This window comes from Triturus cristatus, chromosome 4_1 (genome assembly GCF_964204655.1).
Source record: "Triturus cristatus chromosome 4_1, aTriCri1.1, whole genome shotgun sequence".
Classification (NCBI taxonomy): Eukaryota; Metazoa; Chordata; class Amphibia; order Caudata; family Salamandridae; genus Triturus; species Triturus cristatus.
The window spans coordinates 1,224,371,432-1,224,398,475 of NC_140585.1; the positions used below are offsets into that span (position 1 = coordinate 1,224,371,432).

Below are 27,044 nucleotides of genomic sequence, written 5' to 3' on the forward strand. Positions count from 1 at the left end.
GTTGTCATGTTTATGCGGTTGCCAGAAACTACTCCCTTCTTGTTTACAAGGAGTTTCTAGTGGCCTCTGAGTTAGCTAGCACAAAGTAATTAAGTTTAATATACTCGATAGGGGCATACTGACCTCAGTCCTATGCCAAATCTATAGGGTATATTATTCCAATGCACAGAGCCTATTAGGGAAATAGGAACTACACTACACCATGTCCACTATATGCTGCATGACAGACTTGGGCAAGGAAGAAAACAGTGGCCATTGCTCCATGCCAATCACTTTGAGCTAGTGGCTCTGTGATGGATAGGTTGGAAAATCAATTCTGACTATTCTGTTAGAAACCCTACAGTTCCCCCAGTTTTAAAAGAGGTTGGGGAACTACAAGTCTGACAGGGTGAAAGCACTGCAAGTTTGTGGGGCTGCTTCTTTCCCTGCAAACTTTCACTGAGACATTGAGAGTGTTATCTAAATTTGGGTAGCAGTGAAAATTGCACTCATTTTTGAAGGAAGGGTAAAATTTATATTTCATATTTCCCACTCCTTAGGGATGGGAAATTGCAGTGGTGGATTCTCTTCCAGAAATTGCACGTCTTCCCGAAATTGTACGATTTTGCTTTATCACACAATATTAAATTATTCTTAAGGATACTGGAGCTAGCTATCAGTCACTTTTACCATTTCATCCAATACCCAGGCAGGAGACGTGCATTAAAAGTTCCTTCGTATTACTGGCTCACGTTTGAGGCTATGCAGTGTGCAGGAGACATGCAGGGTAGAGTGGTTTTAATATAAAGCTTTAATCCAAAGCACAGTGCATGAGAACTTTCGTATTCAAATGTCTCTGAATCAACATTGGTCCTAAGTGTCAAGAAATTTGAATCCCTGACCTGTACCTCAAACCTGCCCCACGAGTTAGACAGAAATTAAGGACAATAAAACACAGTTTCCTGGTGCAAAATGCTTTATTAACAGTGAATGACAAGTTTCTGGCAGAGCCATAAAAGCATATATATATTTGTATTACAATATATAAAAGAAAACCAGGTTGGACCAAAGTGCTTTTTTATTTATATTTAGAAAAATAGCCACTTGGCGCTGCACTACAAGTGCGTGCCAGATTTAAGAATGAATTCGAAAATGTGTCATAGTGTAATGTTAAAATCACATCAGAATTGTAAACAAATGTGATTTACATACGTCCATGCGGAAGGCAATCATTTCAGTGGAATGCTAACAGGGTGCCAACCAGTCAAATTTCCAAAAATATATTATTTATTTAGAATATCTTTGTCCAGCTGCATGTTACCATGGTTACATTGAGGACGAGCACTGCGATCGTGTGAAATGAGTTTTGTCATTGGTTTTGTTAGAGCCTCCTGCCTCCTGGCTTCTCTACTTAATCTGAAGTGTAACCTGCTGCTGCTCGAGCAGCACCTGCACAGGAAACAAACTACTCCGTCTTCTTCCTACATGAATACTGGGGTTAAAGCTTAACACAGATACTGTTCTGTTATGTTATGGGGGATTTATAGAGCGCACGGCTACTCAAAAAGAGTGTCCTGTGAATGTAACAAAAAAAGGACAAGCATTCTAATTATAGTTTCCCAGTAGTACGTGGTGTGATCTTACATGCCTATTAGAAGCCGCATTGATGATAGTCTGATAAACTGGAAAGCATTCAAACCACAACCTCTTCAACCCACCCCATGCAAAATCTGAGCTAGTGCTGCATATGGACTCAAGAATGGGACTCACTTCACAAGTGATGACCTCCAGAACTCAACACATTAGGGCAGAGGTGACCTCCAGAACTTACCACATTGGGGCAGAGGTGACCTCCAGAACTCCACACATTAGTGCAGTGGTGACCTCCAGAACTCAACACATTAGGGCAGAGGTGACCTCCAAAACTCAACACATTAGGGCAGATGTGACCTCCAAAACTTAACACATTAGGGCAGAGGTGACCACCAGAACTCAACACATTAGTGCAGTGGTGACCTCCAGAACTTAACACATTAGGGCAGATGTGACCTCCAGAACTTACCACATTGGGGCAGAGGTGACCTCCAGAACTCAACACATTAGGGCAGAGGCGACCTCCAGAACTCAACATATTAGGGCAGAGATGACCACCAGAACTCAACACATTTGGGCTCCAGAACTCAACACATTAGGGCAGAGGTGACCTCCAAAACTCAACACATTAGGGCAGAGGTGACCTCCAAAACTTAACACATTAGGGCAGAGGTGACCACCAGAACTCAACACATTAGTGCAGTGGTGACCTCCAGAACTTAACACATTAGGGCAGATGTGACCTCCAGAACTTACCACATTGGGGCAGAGGTGACCTCCAGAACTCAACACATTAGGGCAGAGGCGACCTCCAGAACTCAACATATTAGGGCAGAGATGACCACCAGAACTCAACACATTTGGGCTCCAGAACTCAACACATTAGGGCAGAGGTGACCTCCAGAATCCAACACATTAGGGCAGAGGTGACCTTCAGAACTCAACACATTAGGGCAGAGGTGAGCTCAAGAGTTGGACAGAGCACACCTGTGATGTCCAAAACAATTGGGCATGACTTCACATGAAGTCTCCAGAACTATCCCCAACACGCCATATGTGGACTGGCTTGGGAGTCATAACAAAGCCTCAGTTTTTCTAGGTTGTAATGCTCCATTTGAACCCTAGCATTCCTCTTGCTCTCTGTGGCCTTGGCCTATTGTTTGCCTACTTAGGCTCTCGTTGTGAGTGGCCCTATGTTAGGGGGCATTAACAGGGCAGCTCGGAGATCAGCAGTCCTAGGTCGCCCTTTATCAGCGCATCACGAGTTGATCCCCTATAGTTTTTTTCTATTGTTGGGAAACACCTGCAGAAATTGGTGTTTCCACACCGATTCCAAAGTGAAGTTGTAATCTGGGGCATTTTATTGAAGACAAAATCTCCAGGTACAGCCTGGACTAGTGTCCTCAGTACAGAATGTATGATTACCCGAAACAGGAGCACCAGGTGCAGTAACACCACACCATGATTAATCTCGTTTTGGCTATTTGAAACCAAAACAGGATTGCAGGCCATGGCACCAAAAGGGACTTTGAGGTGCTTCAGTATAAGAACTCCAAGACCAGGCGCGCAACACCCATTGGACTCAAAGGGCTTCAGCCCCCCCCCGTCGTGTGTGGCAGCCCGGGATGAGACAGCTTCCCGGGCACACACACAGCCGCACCCGAGCACTTTACAGGTCTTTAAAAGACCATTTGCATGCTAATGAGGCCTCGCTGTTGTTTCAGCCCTTCTAAGAGCCCCTGCAGCTCCACTCTGCCTATTGCTTAAAGATTCAGCCCCCCCCCCCCGAAATTTTTTCTTAGCCCCCCCCCCCCCGAAATTTGGCTCTAGTTGCGCCTCTGTCCAAGACACTTAAGGAACTCCTGCCTGTGCAATAATTGTCCTATGCTCGTTAAGGGAGATTGCATTGCTTCTTTCTGTGCTGTATCAGTTCTGTAAGGGAAGCTTGCACCGCTGCTGCACATGCTTTACCTGTTTGTGTGAAGGAAGCTGTCATTGTTTATGTCTGCATTATACGTAATGACAAGTCTGTGTTTGTGAAAATCTTGCACTGTTGATACTCATACTGTACCACTTCTGTGTATGTGGGAAGCTTGCAGTTCTCATGCATACGTGGTCCCTATTGTCTGTTTTCCAATGAATCTTGAGAAAAGCTTTCAACCGTACCACAACGAAAATGATTTGCATTATCAATGCTTGATATACTACTAATCGGCAATGTTGACGTTTCCCTGGTAGGTAACGTAGGCCCACCAAGATTTACTGCTAAGTAATATCAAGTGGTTTCAACCTTGCTAGTTCACTTAACGTGACGTGTATAGTGTAGCACTTCAAGTTGCATTGCTTTTAGGAGCTTTTACAAACCAGTAGAAGGCCATTTGGCATACTTAGAAACACCTAGATGAAATTTGCCTTCCTTTGGATACATAAGAAACATTGACCCTTTATCACTTTAACAAGTACATTTTATACAGGGTCATCTCACTCTCAAGTTCAGGGACAGAGATTCAGAGGCTTCCACTGTACGGCATGCTCGGATTTTGAAACATGGACCTTTGAGGTGGAGAAGAAGTCGTGAACATTTGCATATAATAATTTTCTCATTCTGGTGTGTGGCAAAATAGAAACTTGTGCATGAGGCTTAACAAAAAAAGTTGTAAATCTGCACCCATAGAAGTACTCCAAGAATGGATACAACCATACTACGTTATGGAATTCACAAACATTGGCAAAAGTAGACTTGGGAAAGCTGCGCCAGTCTCGAGTTTCCAGTCATACTACTGGCATTGAAGGGACAAAGGAAGCATACTGTCTAACCACTAGTAATCGCTTGGTGTAGCATCCCAACCCATCGTTTATCGCCCACTGTTCCACCCTGGACAGAGGCCCACCTAATGCACATCAGTACTGGCCCTGTTCCTCATGGGAACAGTCCATCGCGAGCTTTGGTCCTCTCACCCCTCCACCCTGCAGTCCACCCCTTTTTCAGTTGGGAAATTCGAGATTCATTGCTCCCAAACCTCACTTTGTTACAGCCCTAGTTCTGGGTTACAGGGTAAGAATATCGACAAAATGAAACTAATTCTACACATAGACCGTTCTAAGGACAGTTTCACGTGAATGCTAAGAAATGTTTGACATAGCAGACAGTGCGGCTTTCCTAGTTGCTTGTGGTGTGACCAGTCATTAGTACCACATAATGTCCATATCAGTAGTAGTCATAAGGTAGCAGTGTCTGCAAAGCCTTTCTGTAAAGGGTTTCTCTAAGTGTGTGACTCTTCAAACTCAGAGATCAAGTTTTTTAAAGACTAAAAAGTGAAGCCCTGTGAATAAGAGACCCTTTACGCAGTAAAACAGACCAGAGCCCTCGGCGTGGTGTGTTTTTATTTCATAATTTGGATAAAATGTGCAGCGCTGCCTATTGTCATAATAATTTCTCTCTGCGCCTGAGTTGAAGAGGTTATGAAAAAAAGGTGATAATCCGAGACAGGAAACCGATTTATAAAACGCTTTGTGAAATTTTAAAAAAGTATTTGAAAAAAAATCTGTTATTTTGAAAGTTCAGCAACATACGATAGAGTTTGATACGAGATTGTATACCTCGTTTTGAGTTCTGCAAGTACATTCTTGATTCAAATATCGCAGAATAGTGCGTCAAGTATTTGTTGCTATCACCCAAGCATCTGTTCGGGTTAAAAAACAAACAATGCGCCTGCCGCGCTTCGGTGCTGTTGCGAAAAGGCCATTAACCGTTGGCCGGCAATTACTCACAGGTGAGAGCCCAGCTGCGTGTTGAGTAATCCCGGCCAGAGAGCGCCGCCCCGTACATTCTGCGCGAGGAGGAGAGCGGACTCCTAGGAACAGCTGATACACCGCCGGGTGGGGCGTCTCCGAGGCTGGTGACTCCACATCTGGAGACTAGAGATGTTTTCTTTGGGAATGTACATGGCAAGGAGATTGTTGCTGTCTCCTCTTCTCCAGTCGTATGCTGTGAAGCCAACTAGCTAAAAGGGAAGCACGGAGTTTTCTTGGCAGAGCTGCAAGGACATCGATTCCCCAAAATGCAAGGTATCGTGGAAGTGACATCACCCACTGCTTTACCATAGAGACGTCACCGGGTTGTCCTTTTGTGCCACTCTTACCATCTCAGAGGCCTCTTTCATGATGCTGAAAGGCTAGGAGAATGGCAAGGTGGGAATACTGCCCGTCCCTGCTATTCCCGAGGCACTACAAAGGGAGCCACAGGTGGTACCCTGGCTACCCTAATTGACATCTACGCATTGCTGTAAAATGGCCGTCATGTCTAAGGCCGAATCAGAAACAAAAAGGGCTTCAGCCCTGTTACTAAATTGCCATCTACACACGACTTTTTGGAAGGCTATCTTTTCTGAAGAGCTCCAGGCGAGGTCTCAGTTTGTTGTGCATATGCAGGGACACTTCAATTATGCTGCAGGAGAGGGCCAAATTACACTGCCGGGTTGAATAAATTATGTGGCAAGAAAAGGTAAATTATGTGTCGTACTAGAGCACATTTTTAATAGCATTACTTCATTATTTTGTACTTTTTACACTTGTTAACACTGAGTATTGGATGTACCTTATTAGTACCAGTTTAATACCCAAATATAGCAATAAATAACAGAAAGGTGATCAGTCAACACTTGCAAAAGGCCTGCCACTGCGCGGTATTACGTGCTGCTGCGTTTTTAGTAACTTTTGAACCATTTGAGCTAGAAACAATTTGTTTTTGTTAAAATCAGCACATCATGCAGCAGATGAAGGATTATGTGGCAAATGCAGCAACTCTATAATAAAGCAAAAATAGCTGCACAGTCGCATAATTCCAGTAACCCTGCATATATGGCACTACACCTTTCATCTTTTCTTCCCCAAAGACATAATTTCCCTCTTGTAAACAGAGAGTGTAAGTGACCTGGTAAGGGGAGAATTTAACAACAGTGCAACATATGAAGGAAGTGTATTGCGAATGCTGAGTGACTTTTCACCCAGCTTTAATGTTTATGAGTTGATTAATTTACAACAAAAGTGAATGAAGTCACAGTCTGAAGCATCACCCGTACAAGTCGTGTTTTGTTGAGTGACCATGCCTCAGTAGGGTGTGGTTGAGGATAGGTAAATTGTACACAAACACATTGCTGCCCTGGTCACATATTGAAGCTGTCTGAGCATGCCAGCTTTAGTCCCTCTGAGTTGTGTATTCTTTCATGACTCCCTAACCTTGAAAATTATAGTTTGCCTTCACTAGTGCACCTCTTGTTCCCATATCTTCAGCTAAACCTGCAAACAAAATGGAAAAATTGAATTGATTCTGTCACTTGTACAATAATTCTCCGTATATAGTCTCCATATATTTCAGGGCTAGTAATCGAACACATTGCTACCAACGCGCCCCATATTAGTGCTGGCTTTTAGGCCAACAGCACTTTGGATCCTGTGATCAGTAGGCATGTCATCAAAATATAAAAGTGAGACTACAATTGCCACTGTCACCAGGTAGCAAAATAAAACTGACATGTGTCAGCACCGTACGAAGTTGATCTTCATGACAAAATGGTCCTCTTAGTAGTCTGTCCCCCATTGCACTTGTGTTTGATAATGCTGTAGATGTTTGTCAAAATCTTATGTCACATTGCATTTTCCAGAATACTTGCCATAAGTAGGCATCACCCAAGAAAACCTGTCTCAATGCACGTCAAAAGTGGTGGTCTCAAAGTAAAATATCAGGAAAGGCTTTGATCAAAACTTCCTGTTTCCTCAGCTGAAAACTGTTTGTGTTAACTTTCATCTTCGTGGGATTAAAAAGAGGACTAGAAAGAGTTATATCAAAGTAAAATATATCTGAGATATTTATACTCGGTGGACACCACACTACAGTTCACAGTCTTAAGGCCTCACGTACCTGCATACAGATGAAGGGTGAAATGGGAGTTTGGGGTACCATTAACAGATTGTGGGGGCCACAAAGATACTTAGCAAGTTGAGGCAGCTCTCACCTAGTGTGTCCTTGAAATGAATCACCTCTTAATAAAAGGCAATTTGGTGATCTTTTCTTAAGAATTGTATGCTTTTTGGTTACTTCTTCGTGTTTGACTGCAGGGGAATTGAGAATGTTCTGGTAATCCTATTTTATATGTAAAGCTTTCTACCCCTTACGAGGCATCGAATGGTGTCAGCTATAGGGAGTAACTAACATGGACATAGGATTTAAGATTGCCTTAGAGCCAGCAACAGCACAGAATGCAAAATAGTCAGCTTTGAGATTCTTCCTCTAAATCTCTAGTGGCTAAAAGTGAACTTTAAGTTACAACTGAGCTTCTGCCATTGCCTGTGCAATATGTAAGGCTCATCAGGGGTCTTTGAAATGTAACACAGCAGAGTGGGCAGATAATGAGACTGAATAATAATAATATAATAAATGAAATACACCATTTGCATAGTTGACACACAACGAGTGGCGAAGGACCTCAACACTGAAAGGAAACCCACAGAAAGGTATTTTTTCCCAAAGTGTGGCAAATATTGCACTTGGACTTCTCCTGAGGATTAATGGCTCTTGTTCAAAATAGGAGCCTGCTGGTCAAATTACTCCAGTATGGCTTATGCTCCTGCACTGCTTTCTTATTGAAGAATTACACTTGACGAAAATGCTAACGAGCAACACTGATGACAATAAAAAATATAATCTTGGACGTGAAGTGTCAATAATTAAAATGAATGAATACAAACAATACTGACAATAATATTTGCAATAATACTAAGCGGCTTCCTCCTGTTCTGTGTATTCCATCCGTCATAACCACATACGTCATAATTAGTGGAGGGAGCATGATAGTCAACATAAAAGCTTTTCAAGGGGGTTAGGGAAAAACCTGATGTCACTCCGTGTATCTGTGATAAGTTTGTTAGTGGGTTGGACGCGTTGAGACTTTTGCTAACTGGCACTATGCCATGTAGCATTTTCCACAAAACATCGGCAACCGGATGTAAACACAATCACTTTGTTGCACATATTAAATAAGAATGTGCTCTTTTTACACATAACATTTTTGAAAATTAGCAATTTTATGCAGTTTTGCTCACTGCTCCATGTGCACTTTTGAACATTTTTCCCCCAGTCAGTTTTCTTTGTGATTCAGAGTCTGGTGGTGTAACCAGGGAGCGCATATGGATGCGTTATGCAAGGAGTAAAATAGCCCTTTAAAACGAACAGCAACCACGAGAATCAGCCCTAACGTTATTTACAAACAAGTGCCTTACGGGTTACGATGATATAATTGCTTCACCTCTCCCATACCATCCTCCAGGTCAGAAATACCATAAAGAAACTAGAGCTTACAAGGCAGTAGGGCACACCAATCACCTGTTAAAAGTTATCGTAGTATTTTGTACATTAGTTATAGATATGAAATAGCGGGTCACGGGATCATCCAGTAGTAGGCTCATGTAGGCACATTCATGCCAGGCAACAGTAGACCATTCTGTTCGAAAACAGTAATAGAAGATTTTGTTGGTACTTGAGATTCCTTAAGTTCCCTGGTGCATTGCTTGGGCACACTGGCACTTCTAGTGGTCTTCAGCCTCAAGCAGATGTTGTTTCCAAAGCACATAAGTATAGAGGTGACTGCTGTGCCCACCATGCTGCTATTGTGTTTTACTGGTTGCATTTGGAGTGGAAATGAGAAGTAACAAATATTGCTTTTGCTGTTATACTTCACCAAGTTTTCAATGCCGGGTGAGTTGTGTCGACTCCGTGATATGTCCCCTTGCTTCATACTGTGCATTTCCTGGACTGAAGGAAGTGGAGGACACAAAGTGCTTTCCCCTAAGACAGAATTGCAGTTTCCAAGTGTTTTTTTTATAGTGGTGTCAGAGATCTGTAAAAATAAAACCAGTGCAAGCTCAGGTACGCAGTTCAGCCATCATATTAGCAGGGATAGAAGGTCATGGGTGGTGCCACTAACAGGGCCTCCACCTGAACCGTACTCTAGTGGTGTTTGTATGCTTGTCTCCTGTCAAAACCATTAAAGGAGACTCGTGTCTGCTTTTTGCCCTAATTTCAGTTTATGAGATCAAAGATCAGGTACATGTTGGATCCACTAGATGCTCATCCTGAAGATCCTGTATCGGTCTGTACAACTGATCTATGAGCTATAATGGGCCATAATGAAGTTGACTTGGTCCGCCAAAATCTCAAGACGTTTTCTGAGTGAAGATCAAAGCTTCCTTCAAAGGACCTCCTGAGTCACGGTCTGTTTCTTCCTAAGAATAAATACCTCCTTGGATGGGCAATTTGTTTGCACCCACGTCTGTGGCCTATAGGTCTTCCTTGCAGCATGCAGGATGGGCTTCCTAGCCTGGATTCATAAAGAAAACAAGAAACCTAAGTGGTCTGAGAGTTCATGGCAGCATGTTCTGAAGAAGCTCTTGGCCAGGCCCTTTTGCATAGTTGGCATTGACGGTTACCCCATTTTCATAGTTGCGGCAGGGGCATGGCAGTTCAGGATCAGTCAGGCTGCTCCCTAATACTCGGGCGGGGCTGGGGGTTCTCTCAGGGCTCTCTTCCACACTCCGTGGAACCCCCAGGGGGTCCTCCAGGAACTCGCTGGCATCGTCTTTTCTGCAGTAGGCATAGCGGTGGTTCATGTGCTGTGAGTAGGACCCTGAGTGTGAGAACCGCTTGCCACACTTGTTGCATTGGTACGGCTTCTCCCCCGAGTGAAGCCTTGAGTGCTCGATGAGGTGGTGTTTGTGCTTGAAGGCTTTCTGGCAGATCTCACACTGATGCGGCCTCTTCCCTGCGAAGAGAAGCAAAAATATTTTATGAGTGGTTGCTGCACTGATGACATCACACTCAGAATTCACATTGAAAACTGACATCAGACTTCCTGCACGGACTGATAAAAAGTGTAAACGTATCATATATAAAATGTTCATTCAACAAGCACTTCTGTTGTTCATAGTTCTAACTGCAGTAGTGTTGTGCCATTATACTTCTGCAAGCGACAGGAAGTTCATATCATCCATTAAAAGTTTGAGAAGCTTAGCTGAGTGAGCCTACTGACCTCTCAACCCATGACCTGGAGTTTGCACACAGTACTTTGCATCAAGTGACTACTACACTATCTTACAGGCAGGACAGACTCCTAAAATCTGTCAGAACTAAACTAATATTGAAATTACGTAGTTACATTCTTCAGTTACAATTTTATTGACTTTTAGCTCAATAAATATGTTTATGACGTTTTAGAACATGAGATTTTAAAACTGTTCAATGTGATCCTTTGCAGCGCATTTCGCAATTCCCAGCATTCACACACTGTTGAGTATCTTCTTTTCCTCTCTTTTCCATGGCCGCCTGCCATTCTCTCCCTCAACGCAAGGAATCTCCCTGATTGTTTACCAGTCTTCTTTCTATTGATTTTGTTTTTAAGCATCCCTAAAAGGCATTTATTAACATACAATATATCTGTAGAAACTTTTTAAATGATCCCAGATGATCATGAAACTGCAAACAACAATCTCAACCTGCTTCCTCTAAGTTAATATATGTGGTGTGAATACAGACTATCGACTACAGAAATCAGGGGATATAGTCGACAGAACATCGAGGGACAAAATATCAAAAGCTAAGTATGTATAGATTTTCTATACTTATCTCCAGAGCTTTGTACTCTGACTATATATATATATATATATATATATATATATATATGCAAAAAAGAAGCAGAGAACTCTGGGTAGTTCTCAAGTTTAGGTGGAAAGCAGCTCCTTTGTGAGAGCACTCTCAACACCAGCGACACTCTAGATCTGCTCACCTAAAATGTCTGCTTTTCTATCAAAGTCTTTAAGCATAGGATTAGCACAGTGCTATCCATGCCGAGATAGAAATGGACAAAGTCTTTAAGCATAGGACTAGCACAGTGCTGTCCTTGCTGAGCTGTAAAATGACAGACGCCATTTACCACTCCAGGCACAGTATTACAGCTTCGAATTGGTAAAATACCAACCAAGCCAACCTGAAATGAGTAAAAGCAACCCCTGACACAGTGTTTCGCTCTAATTAGAGCTCTTCAGAGAGGTATAGCTTTGTCCAGACACAAGGGAGCACCCAGTATAAGTAAAAAAATACCCTTTCAGGCATAGAGTGACGAATAAATTATCCCAAAAAGAAGCAGAGAACTCTGGGTAGTTCTCAAGTTTAGATGGAAAGCAGCTCCTGTATAGAGCACTCTCAACACCAGCGACACTCTAGATCTGCTCACCTCAAATGTCTGCTTTTCTATCAAAGTCTTTAAGCATAGGATTAGCACAGTGCTATCCACGCCGAGATAGAAATGGACAAAGTCTTTTGCCATTTCTATAGCAAAGGCTTTAAGCATAGGACTAGCACAGTGCTGTCCTTGCCGAGCTGTAAAATGACAAAAGCCATTTACCACTCCAGGCACGGTATTACAGCTTTGAATTGGTAAAATACCAATCAAGCCAACCTGAAATGAGTAAAAGCAACCCCTGACACAGTGTCGCTCTAATTAGAGCTCTTCAGAGAGGTATAGCTTTGTCCAGACACAAGGGAGCACCCAGTATAAGTCAAAAAATACCCTTTCAGGCATAGGCATATTACGCCTGCACCGGTGCCGCTTCCTCTGGCCCTGCACCCGCATTCGATGCCGGTCGTACCCCCGGCCGGCATGGACTCCGGCCTCCATCCTGATGTGGACACAGAGCCGGACCGGTGTCGCCTGGCGCTGGATGCGGCGCAGAGCGTTGTTTTTGTGCCCCTGTTCACTCCTGGGGTCCCTTTTAGGCCAGATTGGCACCCAGAGGATGACGAAGAGGACTGGGAGGGGTCAGGTGTCCCTCTGACCAACCTGTTGGAGTACGATCCAGACTGGAGAGAGGACCTGGGGGATGCCAGTGGTCTTGATACCTCCCCTGACCTTGGCATGTTGTCTCCTCCTACCGTGGCTACGGATGAGGGAGCGTCATACGCAGTGGTGTTGCATATGGCTAGTGAGGCTCTCAACCTCGAGCTCCCTACAGTGGCGGTCAGGACTAACCTCCTGACAGAGGTGCTTCAACCGCAAGCGAGCTCTTCAGTGCCCCTGCTGCCGTTCAATGAAGCCCTCCCCGACGTACTTTTGGGCACCTTGTCCAGGCCCATAACAGGTGCTCCCGTGGATAGGATGATTTTGCCGGATGCCACCGCCAGGCTCCGGGCGACCCCACTTTCCTCTATCAACACCCCACCCCTGAAAGCTTGGTGGTCCAAGCCTCTACCTCCAAGAGCGCATTCCCTACCGCTCAACCAGATAGGGAATCCAAGAAGCTGGATCATCTTGGGAAGAAAATGTTCTCTTCCGCCAGCTTGGGACTGCGGTCGGTAAACTTTGCATGTCTTTTGAGCTGTTATTCCCACTCTGTGTGGGACATGGTTGTGCAAGTGCTGCCTCAGCGTCCGGAGGAGGCCCGGACAGTGCTCTCCCAGGCTGTTGCCGCCGGGAGGGATGTGTGCAAAGTTTACCATCCGTTGTGGGCTGGATACCGCCGACTCTCTAGGCAGGACGATTTCCATGTCGGTAGTCCTTCGGCGCTACGCCTGGATGAGATTGACTGGCTTTTCTGGGGATGTCCAGAATACCCTCATGGACATGCCCTTTGATGGCCGTCTAGAGCGTTGCAAGGACTCTCGGGTGCTACAGCCAAGTCCTTGCGCCTCTCCAGCTGCACTGCGCAGTCTGCTTTTCGCCCCTTTTGTGGCTACGGAAGGGGTACCCCACTACGTTTCGCCCAGAGCCACAGGCCGATGCAATTTCCCCAACCATCGCACGGTCGGGGACGTGGGAACCACCGCCGTGGTTCAGGGGGCCCGCTGGCGGGCCAGTCCACCACCCCCCATCTGCAGCAACCTCCAAACCTTCCTAGTCCGACATTTGAGGCAGTTCAAACGCCAGTGGGCGGCAGGATCTGCCATCACCTCCCCCACTGGCGCACCATCACGTCGGAAAGATTGGTTTTGCAGATAGTCCGAAGGGGCTACTCCCTCTCCTTCGAGGCTACCCCTCCAGCCATGCCACCCCAGTACCACCGTATGTGGGAGGATCACTGGTCCTTCTCCAACAGGAAATCATGGCTCTCTTGGCTAAGGGTGCGTTCCTGCCCCAGAAGTAGGTTGTGGTTGTTACTCCCACTACTTTCTGGTACCCAAGAAGGACAAGGGCCTGTGTCCTATCTTGGATCTCAGGAACGTCAACCGCTTCCTCCTGAAGAAGTTCAAGATGTTGACGCTCGCTCAGGTCCTGTCTGCCCTCAACCCTGGAGACTGGTTAGTAGAGTTGGACTTGCAGGACGTTTATATTCACATCCCCGTCCTGACAGCCCACCGGCGTTACCTGCGGTTCATGGTAGGCCACGAGCACTTTCAGTTTACTGTGCTCCCCTTTGGCCTTACCAGCGCCTCTCGGGTGTTCACGAAAGTGATGGCGGTGGTCACAGCTCATCTGCGCAGATCAGGGGTTTCAGTCTTCCCCCATCTCGACTACTGGCTGTTGAAGGCAGGCTTGCCCCAGACTGTCGTCTCCCACCTCCAGATTACGGCCGACCTCCTGCATTCGCTGGGATTCTCCATCAATGTGCCGAAGTCACACTTGATCCCCTCTCAGAAGCTCCTCTTCATCAGAGCGGTTCTGGACACCATGCGGTTATGGGATTATCCTCCCGAACAGCGAGTCCGGGATGTTCGGACTATGAATCCTCAATCCTGGGTTTCGGTCAGGATGACCCTGAGGCTGCGAGGCCTCATGGCCTCCTGCATCCTGCTGGTCAATCATCCCAGGTGGAATATGCGGGCTCTGCAGTGGGACCTGAAGTTCCAGTGGGTGCAGCATCAGGGGAATCTGTCCGATTGAGTCCAGATCTCGGAGGGCACTGCACAACAGTTGCAGTGGTGGCTCACAAACCAGGATTGGGTCAACGACAGATCCCTTTCCCAACCAGAGCACACAGTGGTGACGGACGCATCCCTTCTGGGATGGGGTGACCACATGGAAGAGTCGGAGATCAGAGGCCTCTGGTCTCCAGCGTAGTACGGGCTCCACATCAACCTTCTGGAGCTCCGGGCGATCCGTCTTGCACTCAAGGCATTCCTTCCCTCTGTCTGGGAAAGAGTAGTGCAGGTATTCACGGACAACACCACCGCCATGTGGTACTGCAACAAACTAGGCAGGGTGGGGTCGTGGACCCTATATCAGGAGGCCCTCCGCCTCTGGACTTGGCTGGAACATCAGGGCATATCCCTGGTGGTTCAACACCTGGCAGGTTCCCTGAAAGCCAGGTCGGAGAAACTCAGCCGCCAGTGCATGATGGATCACGAATGGAGATGGTGAAAGGTCTCTTTTGACAGTGGGTTAGATTTATTTGCTGCCGAAGAGAACTCGCAATGTCAGCAATTCTGCGCATTGGAATTTCTAAGGCGGCACTCGCTAGGTCACACTTTTCGTTGCGAGTGGAGTTGCGGTCTGTTGTACGCCTTACCGCCTATACCACTTCTGCCCAGAGTGCTGAAGAAGATCGAACGGGCCCTAGTCATTCTGGTGGTTCCGGATTAGGCACAAAGAGTCTGGTATCCCGAGCTGCTCAATATGGTCATCGATCCTCCGATCCGACTGCCTCTTCGGGAGGATCTTCTGTTGCAGCAGCAGGGGACGGTCCTCCACCCGAACCTGTCCAGCCTTCACCTCCTTGTGTGGAGATTGAGCGGCGGCAGTTGACGTCATTTGACTTGCATCCCAAAGTTTGTGATGTAATCTTGGCAGCCAGGCGTCCCTCTACTAAGACGGTGTGCGCCTGCCGGTGGAACAAATTTGTGGCATGGTACACAGCAAAGGCTGTGTATCCCCTTTCTGCCCCTCTTTCTGAGGTTCTCTTGTTCCTCCTTTTCTTTGACCCAGCAGGGCTCTGCTCTGGGCACTGTCAAAGGCTATCTTTCGGCCATTTCTGCCTTTCTTCAGCTTCCTGATCAGCCTTCTCTCTTCTAGTCCCCGGTTGTAAATCGTTTCTTAAAAGGCATAACTCATCTCTTTCCTCCTATTCCCTTCGTTATGCCTCAGTGGGACTTGAATCTGGTCTTGACCTATTTAATGGGCGCTCCCTTTGAGCCGCTTCACAACTGTCCTTTAAGACTTTTAACTCTTAAAACTGCATTCGTGGTGGCCATCACATCTGCCAGAAGAGTGAGTGAGCTCCAGGCTCTTTCATCCAAGCCTCCTTTTCTGTCTGTACATCCGGACAAGGCTGTCCTCAGGACTCGTCCATCCTTCCTTCCCAAGATTGTCACCTCCTTTTACATTGGGAAAACCATCACTTTGCCCACCTTCTTTTCACCTCTGCATCCTTCGAAAGAGGAAGAGAGACTCCACCGTCTGGACGCAAAACGTGCGCTCTCCTTTTATCTGGATTGCACCAAACAGTTCCGGGTGGATGACCAGCTCTTTTTTGGCTATGTGGGCGCCAAGAAAGGTCGGGCTGTACACAAGCGGACTATCTCCAGATGGGTCATTTTGTGTATCAAAGCCAGCTATTCTCTAGCAAAGAAGGAGCCTCCAGTGGGGCTGCACGCCCATTCCACCAGGGCGACGGCAGCCATGACTGCTTTGGGACGAGGAGTCCCTCTAAATGACATCTGTCAGGCAGCTACATGGGCATCGCTGCACACGTTTACTAGACACTACTGCCTCGACAGCCAAGTCCGGAGAGACAGCTTCTTTGGCTGTTCTGTTCTCCAGGACTTTCTGGTGTGAACTTGGTTCGCAGACCGACCTCCGGGGTTGGTATTGCTGGGGCATCTATTCTAAGATAAGGAATCTATAACTCACTGTTTCTTTCAGATGAACAAGTTACTTACCTTTGGTAACGATATATCTGTGTGAAACATAGGTTAGTTATAGATTCCTTACCGCCCCACCCATCTTCCCCGTTCTGCGAACTGATTTCTAGTGTTAAGGACATCCTTTTAAGGCCCTAGTTTTGTGCACCAGCGGTCAGTGTCTTGCATGTCTCTGTGTTTCTGGTGCAGAAAGTCGTATACAGAACTGATGTCAGCGCGCGAGGGCGGCCTCTAAGTAGCTACCGTGATGTCATTCCGGCGACCACGACGGCAACAACGGACACGGAGCTGGCCAATGCCACCTTCTGATGCACAAAGGTACTGCTGACGAAAAAACATTTCGGATCCAGTCTGACGCCTGGGGGTAATTCTAAGGTAAGGAATTTATAACTAACCTATGTTTCTTACAGATATATTGTTACCGAAGGTAAGTAACTTATATATATATATATATATTTTACAGCAAATGACACTCGCACTCAGGAACCTTGCAGATATTTTATTCTTTAACAGAGTACCCTTCTGTTACACCAACGCGTTTCAGCCCTGTCGGCCTTGGGCACCCGCTGCTGAGCGATCCGAATCCAAGCCGCATTGCAGTACATATATATATATATATCAAACTCCACTCTCCCCCAACAATGCGAGGAAGTGAGCACACACGGGACTCCAGGCAGACTGCAAATTTCTTTCTGTAATTAGGCGTTAGCATGACGCGTTTCGTTTAATGATAAACTTCCTCAGATGCCGCCAAAGAACAAGCCAGTGCTTCTCCCGCCATCTTTTAAACAGGATACCTCGCTCCAATTGGTTGGGCATCCCTGGTGTGCAAGCAATGGGAAAGGCGCAAACCCAGGACTGGATTCACGCGGAGCAGGCATCGTTCGTCAGTACTGGCCCCAGTGGGCGGTGTCCGCTCCCTTCTCCCCAATGCGCACCGAGTCCTCTCGAGTCGGCGGAATTTCAGTTCGCCTTCTCCCTCACCCTGCCGCTATGTTTCCCAAAAGGAGCTCGTGCTTGTCCCCTAAGTAGGCTATATATAATAAGAACAAAGAAACGGGGCTAAGAGGGATCAATCTCGTTTATTTTAACTCAAGAAACAATTAATTTTCTCGGTACAACTTATTTCTTATAAGAAACTATATTCATCATAATTTATCAGGGACGAATATCTCTTGGTGAACATCAGAGCACTTCAACACAAAATATATACAGATTTGCACAAACAAGCAGCAACACAACAACCTCTATTTACAATATCATTAATTCATATGAAATACAAATACACATACAGTTTATGTACACAACAAACTATCAAATATCAATTCCCCTAATCATGGTTCTAAATCAATGTATACTAGTTATTTATAGTAGTACATTTGGAGGAAATCCTTTTTGGCATCCGAGGTGTTACTCCTCTCCTATTGTTTTATATGTCTGCCAAACAAAAATAATTCTTGAATAAACACTTTTAGTGGATTCCTCCTACGTCAAAATGTCGACGCGTTCGCGTTTCAGCCTCCAACTATTTGGCCTCTTCAGGACGGGGATAACAAGCTATCTACAAAAGTGGTATGATAAAATGACAATGAATAAATAAATAACAACAACTAATATATGTCACAAGCTGTCCCAGATTAGCCCATGCAGTGCTCGAAAGGGCCACACGTGAAGGACTCAGCGGAAACACCGGAGCAAAACCTTAATCCCGGAAAAACAGAAACGTGAATTATACTGGTTCAACCCCGGCTTAGTGCGACAGCGAAAATTTTTGAGGGGTGGTGCGGGGGCGGTGGAGAAAAAACTTCCTAAGAGACGCGAGACCCACCACCAATCAAGGCACTCCCAGAATGATTAGTACCTGGTTCAAGACTGGGCGGACATAGCAGGGGCAGTACGTCAGACGAAGTCTTCTCAGTGTCTCAACAAAATTAGAATAATGCCTGTGTACAGGTCCGGCTTGACCTCTCATATGGCGTAACGTAACTTCAATATCTTTTACATCTAAAGTGGAGTATACAGTAAAACCACTTGGGTTAGAAAGTGCACTGAGCGCGTGAGAGAGCGTCTAAACTCATGTAACGTGTGAGAAAGGGAAAGGAGGTTACCTGGTCCATAGCCTCAGTATGAAAAAATCGCCATACGTCTAAATCAACAAGTATGGGGGTCGCTTAAAGTTCTTCCACTCGATCCCCTCATTCACCCACTGGAGGGAACAACAAAGACAGGTCTAATATCACTGTCTACTCCAAACAACACTGACTCGAAGCTATTCACGGGATAGTATTGTTAAAAATCCACTATCAGTCCTCCTCTGCACAAAGCCAAACAGCAACGGTCATACACGCTTAATTGTATACTCATGACGCTATTGCACTTGTGCTCATAGACACTGACACGAAGCTATTAACGGGGTAATATTATAACAATCAACTATCAGCCCTCCTCCGCACATAACCACACGACAACAGTCATATACACTTAACTGGTACGAGCTCGCGTACACGCCTCTGAATCCGCCGCTTCAGGTTCACCAAATGAGACCGCACAGGTGACTGTGAAGGCGGATAGTTTAAAAGCGTGTGCTTACGTAGGTGCGCCGCGGGCAGCGTGACGGAGACACGAAAGTGAGAGAGGACTATTCTCCACCCCGGAGTAACTGCGTCCCGTCTACCATATTGCACTTCTCCACGCTCCTGTCAATAACAAAGTTGGACGAAAACGTAAAAATCAAAGCGCATGTCATGGCACGGAAAAAAAGGCTGGGAAAAATGTGGAAAAAGAGGAGAGCGGGGACGGTACACACGTATTCCCTCATTCATAGCCTGTTTGAAATTGTACTCCTCACCGTGCTCATAGTTGAAATTACCGTAAAAAATGAAAATGGATACAAAGACAGTTAAAACTTTGTTTATCTGCCACCATATAGCCAAGTGGCAGCAGGTGTCACGCAGCGAACGGGGACAGCATAGGGGGGGTCCCCATTCCCCTTCCACCTTTAGATCACTGCATGAGCCAACCAGCAGGCTTACATTCTCAACATGTATCAAGGTTAACGAAACGTGTTATACTTGCTGTTCAAGCTACGTAGGCATCTTACTACATCCCACATACATAGCTTACCTAACTGGCAATCTTAGATCAGAGCCCATAGTTCATCTCTCTCGTTAAGGCCCTCAATCACAGTGTGGTATCTTTCAATGAGGCGAGCTTCTATTCGGTTTAATCTCATCTCGAGTTCCCCCTTGTTGTTTGCCTTAACTACAGCTAAGACTGTCCATTCAATGTCATTCTCGTTGTGACCTGCTTCAACGTAGTGTTGTACCAGCGGTGCTCCCTGTGTTCTACACCTAATACGCGATTTATGTTGTAAAATTCGCGATTTCACCATCTGTGTCGTCTGCCCGATGTACATTTTCCCACACGGACATTTTATCGCATACACCACATTTTTGGTATTGCAATTGGAAAATGTTTGCATCACGTGTTCTTTATCGTTAATCTGCAAACTTTTGGTATCAGTTGTATAGGTGCAGGCCACGCAGTTGTTACTTCGTCTGACGTACTGCCCCTGCTATGTCCGCCCAGTCTTGAACCAGGTACTAATTCACGTTTCTGTTTTTCCGGGATTAAGGTTTTGCTCCGGTGTTTCCGCTGAGTCCTTCACGTGTGGCCCTTTCGAGCACTGCATGGGCTAATCTGGGACAGCTTGTGACATATATTAGTTGTTGTTATTTATTTATTCATTGTCATTTTATCATACCACTTTTGTAGATAGCTTGTTATCCCCGTCCTGAAGAGGCCAAATAGTTGGAGGCTGAAACGCGAACGCGTCGACATTTTGACGTAGGAGGAATCCACTAAAAGTGTTTATTCAAGAATTATTTTTGTTTGGCAGACATATAAAACAATAGGAGAGGAGTAACACCTCGGATGCCAAAAATGATTTCCTCCAAATGTACTACTATAAATAACTAGTATACATTGATTTAGAACCATGATTAGGGGAATTGATATTTGATAGTTTGTTGTGTACATAAACTGTATGTGTATTTGTATTTCATATGAATTAATGATATTGTAAATAGAGGTTGTTGTGTTGCTGCTTGTTTGTGCAAATCTGTATATATTTTGTGTTGAAGTGCTCTGATGTTCACCAAGAGATATTCGTCCCTGATAAATTATGATGAATATAGTTTCTTATAAGAAATAAGTTGTACCGAGAAAATTAATTGTTTCTTGAGTTAAAATAAACGAGATTGATCCCTCTTAGCCCCGTTTCTTTGTTCTTATTATATGTTCCTTACCCAGGCGTGGGAGGGTTATTTGGGTATGCCCCAGTACACTTTCTTGATTGTCCCCTAAGTAGGCGGCAAGCTCCCGCACGAAGTCGTGGTCCACTGTATAGTGTCTGAGCTGGTCACAGGTAAGCGGGTGTCCAGGCGCTACCACAGAGCCTGTAGTGTGTCCAAAGGATGCCACCAGAATCGCCGGACTCAGTTAGGGTGGGCGCTCATTGGGATGCTCGTGGCTGCATCCCCAAACATCAAACTCCACTCTCCCCCAACAATGCGAGGAAGTGAGCACACACGGGACTCCAGGCAGACTGCAAATTTCTTTCTTTAATTAGGCGTTAGCATGACGCGTTTCGTTTAATGATAAACTTCCTCAGATGCCGCCAAAGAACAAGCCAGTGCTTCTCCCGCCATCATATGTATATATATATATATATATATTACCTACTGGCAGTCGCCAGTAGGTAGTTATAGTTGGGACCTATTTTCCATAGGAAATCCGCAACATTCTATTTGGAATACCGTTGGCGCCGATTGACGAATCTTCGCGAACTTTTCCAAACTTTTGGCCAGCTCCGGTCTGCTCCTATCCTGAAAATTTCACGGTGATTCATCAGGCGGGGGCCGAGAAAAAAGGGGGGTCTCAAAACACATTTTCCCCATGCATTTTCCCATAGGACCTGTTGACGCAGCTACAGCCTGAACTGCGGAACGGAATTACACCAAATTTGGCAAAGAGGTAGTCCTCAGCTCAGACTCGTGCCTTTTGCTTAAATGGTGTAAATCCGTTCAGTAGTTCCTGAGAAAATTAGAGTTAAAAAGATAGATATATCTGGGCGGAGCCTAACCACACATCTCATCGTGAGATCTGATTGGCTGTCAGTACTTCATCCAAGAAGTGTTGGCAGTCATCTTGGGACCAATATACATGATAGCACCTCATTAAAAAGCATTGCAGTTAATAGAAGGTTTTAAGACTTTAGTTACATCATAAATCATTTGTTGATGGTACCATACTCATTTTAGGAATTGTGGTGTGTTCTAAGGTTTTTTTTACCATGTGAAAAAGCCTTCTGCTGTGATATCATGAATCATGTTTGAGAGAAAACTATTTTCTCATGCTTTTCCCACAGAGGTTTGGAAGGTGATCTATAAGCTAAACTGAGAACATATTTTCTGTAAATTCACATTATCTTTCTTAGTCATGTGAGAATGAAGTCTGACATTCTCAGTAAAACATGTACATCCAACAAGGGCAGAGCCTGTCAGTTGATTCCTTTGTGTTCTACTGCAGCTTCCCAGAATGTTCTAAAGAACAACTAGAGCGCTAACAGTCCTACTTATTACAAACGTATTGCACACCTGAAGCCATCTTGATTGGAATAAAGTGGTAACTCTTAAAACATTTAATTTAAAAAGGAACAAAATGAGGGGGTTCATTTTGCCATAGAAAGTATGATTAGTGATGCAGAAAGAGAAATTAGGGCACATTTTGAGTGACTTCTCAAATCCTCTTCTATTTCATAAAAACATTCTGACATGCAGACTGAAACATGCACTTTCAATACCAGCAGCAGACTTCCCTGGTGAGCTTTACTACAGTGATCTAATGAGCAACTAGAGTGCTAACATTCTAAATTTATGGCAAATGTGTGACACATCTGAATGCCTTCTTGATGGAATCAAAGTAAAAAACTGAAAGTATTTCCTACTGAGGAGACTGTAGTAAATGAGGAAATTAGGAAACTTCATATCAAATAAGTCTCCCAAAATGGCCACCCGAGACAAAAGAGCCCAAATGTAGCACAAATATCACCCAGATGTAGCCCAAATATAGCCCAATGACAGAATATCCCAGAGTGTTCTAACGAACAACTAGAGCGCTTACTATCTTAATTATGATAAAAGTATGGCACACCTGAAGCCATCTCGATTGGAATAAACTGGTAACACTTAAAACATTTAATTTAAAAAGGAACACAATGAGGGGGTTCATTTTGCCAAAGAAATTATGATTAGTGCTGAAGGAAGAAAAATTAGGGCACTTAATACCAGCAGCAGACTTCCGTGGTGAGCAGTAGTTTTACTACAGTGATCTAATGAGCAACTAGAGTGCTAACATTCAGAGTTATGGCATATGTGTGACAAAATTGGATTCCTCCTTCAAGGAATCAAAGTAAAAAACTGAAAGCATTTCCTACTGAGGAGACTGCAGTAAATGAGGAAATTAGGAAACTTCATAACAAATACATCTCCCAAGATGGCCACCAGAGACAAAAGAGCCCAAATGCAGCACAAATATCACCCAGCTGTAGCCCACATGTAGCCCAATGACAGAAGTGTGCAAAACACTTATTTTTTGTGTATTTTCAGTTTTATATAGTGCAGACTTGTCAGGTATTGGAGTGCTTTACATGAGCATTGGTTACATCACACAAGATCAAATTCATTTTGGTTGTAGACATGGGGAGATTAAGTGATTTGACCAGAATCACAGAATGTTGAGCTGAAGCAGAAACTCCAACCTGGTTCCCCAGTTGCAAAGTCTGCAGCTCTGGAACTAACACCACATCCTCTCCCCTAAGTGCAACATTTAATCAAGTGGTCAACTGGATAAAAAAACATAAAGATTACAAATAGTTGAAAAGTTCTTTGTCGCTATTTGAAAACTCAGATAATATGTCCTCATTTTAGTTTTTTAGAGCACTAACCATAATTTTGATGCAAATAAGACCCTCTAATATATGTAATTTCTAAAGATAATGCTCTAGGTATTACAGTTTTGATTACATCAAGATGGCGTCAGGCGTTCCACACTTTTGTAATAAATATAGAATGTTAGCAATCTAGTTGTTCATTGGGATACTGTTGAGAGGCAGAGGCCAGGGGCACGGACTCTGAAAATTGAAGGCAGGTAGGAGAGTGCAGGGGCAACAATTTGACCACACTGGGCAGGCAGGAAGGGCAGTGGTAGCACAACAGACTACGGAGGGCAGTGGAAAGGGGGGCAGGGGAAACAAACCAACAATACAAGACTGGCAAGAGAGGCTGTGGCAATGTAATAGACCATTGTGGGCAGAAGGAAGAGGCAGTGGTAGTACAACCATACATGCCAACAGACCCGTTTCAGCCAGGAAACGTCCAATGTTTTTAAGCTCAAATGGGCTTTATTTGATCTTTCTCCTGTCTACAATCTCCTCTTTTTCAATGTAACTCAAAGGGGAAAATCAATACCCCAGTTTTTTTTCAAAATCTCCCTCTTACCAAGTTCAAAATGTTCGCAAGTATGGTACATTGGATCATGGTAGGCAGGAGGAATTGGGGTAGGGACATGGACTCGGATAACAGAGGATAGGAGGGACATGGAGAGGTGCACCAAACTGACCCTACAGGGCAGGCATCAGGGTTTGCAGCAGCACAATACACCACACAGGGCATGCGGGACGGGAGTGCAGCACAACAATCCATAGAAAGCAATAAGGAGGGGACAGGACCATGCACATGGACAACAGAGAACAGAGGGGAAAGAGGCAATGGTAGCTAGCTGACCATAATGGACAGACAGGAGAGAAAGCTGCAGCATAACAGACCATAAAGGGCAGGAGGGACGGATCAGGGGCATTACAATGGAACAGACAAGCCAGGAGGGAAGGAATAGGGGTCTGCACATGGAAACAGAGGGTTGGGGGCAAGGGGGCAAGGGGGCAGGTCAGGAGCAGCAAGATGACCATGGAGGTCAGGCAGGATGGGCACTAGAAACAAGACACACCATGGAGAGCAACAGTGAGACTATGATGGCATACACACAGACCATGGAGGGAAGGTGGGAGGGGGTCAGGGGCAGCTAGCTGACCACACAGGGAAGGTGGGAGGGGCCATGGCAGAACAGAAGACCATGCATGGCAAGAGCGAGGGTTATTGGCAGCACAATGGCTATGATGGGCAAGAAGGAGGGTGCAGGGGCATGCACAAAGGACCATGGAGGATAGAAGGGAGGGTCAGGACCTGGGCACAGACAAGAGAGTTCAGGGGAAGGGGCCTCACAACAGACCGCACGGGGCAGGCAGGAGGAGCAGTTGCAGCACAACAGACCAGGGAGGGCAGAAGGGTGTGGCAGTAAAATGGACCATGGAAGACAGGAGGAAGGTGATATGGGCATGGCATGTGGACAGGCAGGGTGGAGGTGGCAGGGACAGGGTACAGTCATCTGACAATGCTAGGCAGGTGGGAGTGGAGTGGCAGCTCAACAGAACCCTCAGAGTAGATAGGAGTGGCAGGTCCATGGAACATGGTGGGTAAAAAGGATGGAGCAGGGGCATGCACAAAGACATCGGAGGGCAGGGGGAAGGAGAATAGGGGCAGCAAGCTAAGCACAGAGGCTAAGCAGGAGGTCAATGATGGGCCATAGAATTGGGCAATGGAGGGCAGGAGGAGTGGACTGGTACATCATGCTAAATGGAGGGCAGTGGCAACACATCAGACCATGCATGGCAGGAAGGAGGAGGCTAGTCCATCGATTCAGACAACAGAGGATAGGGAGGAGGTGGATGGGGCAGCAAGCTAACTGTTCAGAGAAGGTGGGTATTAGGAACTTTATTGTTTTTAAAATGTGTGTCTGTGCGAACTACTTAAAATATGAACAAGTATGCAGCATAATCTCACTTTTATTCAGGAAGAAGAGGACATATGTGACTGTGACTCCGGGCTCACTTGGCAGAAATACCCCCTGACCCTCCACCCCCCATCGCAAAATGTAATGCCCGTGAAAAGGGTAGGTGAACGCAGTGTTATATAGAACATAGTCCTGAGAGCACGATTGAAAATGAAAACTAGATATAATATATGGTATAAACTATGCACCAAAAAGGGTGATATAAGATGAACCGGGGCCTGAAATATAATATGGAATACATTGTGCGCAATGACAGATTCATTGGAGAGTGCGAGATAGCACAGGCACTAGCGCGTGCTATGCGATATGTGCCTTGGAGTGTAATATGCACAGGGCAGTGTTGTGTAACCTAACTAGTCTCTAAAGTTGTAATATAAAATATGTGCTGGGGAGTGTAACGTTGCATATGCACTGTGACAAAGATATGGATCCCAGATTGTAATATGTATGGCATAGCGCTGTGCGTTATAACATAGGCATCGAGGAAGGCACGTTAAATGGGGCAGGTAAGTGTGGCATGACATATTCACGGGGTGGTGGTACAGTGCACATGGGCTAGAGAGTGTCATAGCATACGCACTAGCTGGTGGAATACAACACAGAGGTGTGTGGCACTCGGCGGGCACTGGTGGGTGTGACACAGCATTGGGCTCAGCCAGGAGCACGCTGTGACTCTCAAGTGAGGTTCGTCTCCTTTCCAGAGAGTAAAATAAAAAGTATTACACATTCGGCGGAGGATGTGTGTTTTATTAACCGTGAGGGGGGTTTCTTGCATAGTTTGGTCGAATTTTGGTCGAATCCCCTTTGAATGGCTTGGTGTGCGTGTGTATCAAATGTGCCCGCCAATAGCTACCAATGTTTGTATAAATAAACAACAAGGGTGTCTACTTGGAGAGTACCCACCGGCGGGGGCGTCGGGATTAGGCACGGTAGGGTGTCAGACACGTCAGAGCTTCACTAGCGGTGTAAATACATTCCACATGGATTCATTGTATGCATAGTCGCCTTTTAATGAATATCACGCAAATCGTCATGGTGATAGGTACATACGGTTTGTCCAGCATGTCCTAGGTGTTTCTATAAATATATATTTTTTTAAAATAATAAAAAACAAAGGCCGGCCCCGGGGGATGTGGTCCCCAGGGCCATAAGTGGCCTGAGGAGGGGGGCAACGCAGCCCCCCTCCTAAAGAATAATAAGTAAAAAAAGGCCGTGACTCGGGGGTTAGGGTCCCCGGGGCCGATTAAGGCCTTGGGAGGGGGGCCACGCGGCACCCTTCCAAATTAATTTTTTTCAACAAAAAAATGAGGGTGCAGGCCCTGGGGGATGGGGTCGCCAGGGCCAATAAATTAGAAAAAGAAGGGGGGCCACACAGCCCTCCTTCTTAAAAAAATAAAAAAAATAAAAGACCGTCATCGTGCCGGAGGCCACGCCCCCTCCTTGCAGCACTCTGCAAATGCGCCCCCTGGCCAGTTGTAAGTTGGGGAATTAATTCCCCTTCAATACTTAGGGTCCCTGAGGGCCAACTAGCCCAACAGGTATCTCCAGTATGCGCCAGGGAGCTGCGTTGCAGACAGGTGTTCTGAGGCCACGCCCCTTTTTA

At 45.6% G+C, this 27,044-nt stretch overlaps 1 protein-coding gene across 1 annotated transcript in view; it reads right to left on the reverse strand.

The window, feature by feature from the left end:
* Positions 1-946: 946 nt before the first annotated feature.
* The window catches only part of LOC146856451 (zinc finger E-box-binding homeobox 2-like), a 510,780-nt gene continuing 484,682 nt past the window's right edge, over positions 947-27,044 (reverse strand). Inside the window, exon 8 of the mRNA XM_085654619.1 lies at positions 947-10,388. Coding sequence (XP_085510745.1) covers positions 9,991-10,388 — 398 coding nt within the window. The 3' untranslated portion in view covers positions 947-9,990. The remainder of the gene's footprint in view (positions 10,389-27,044) is intronic.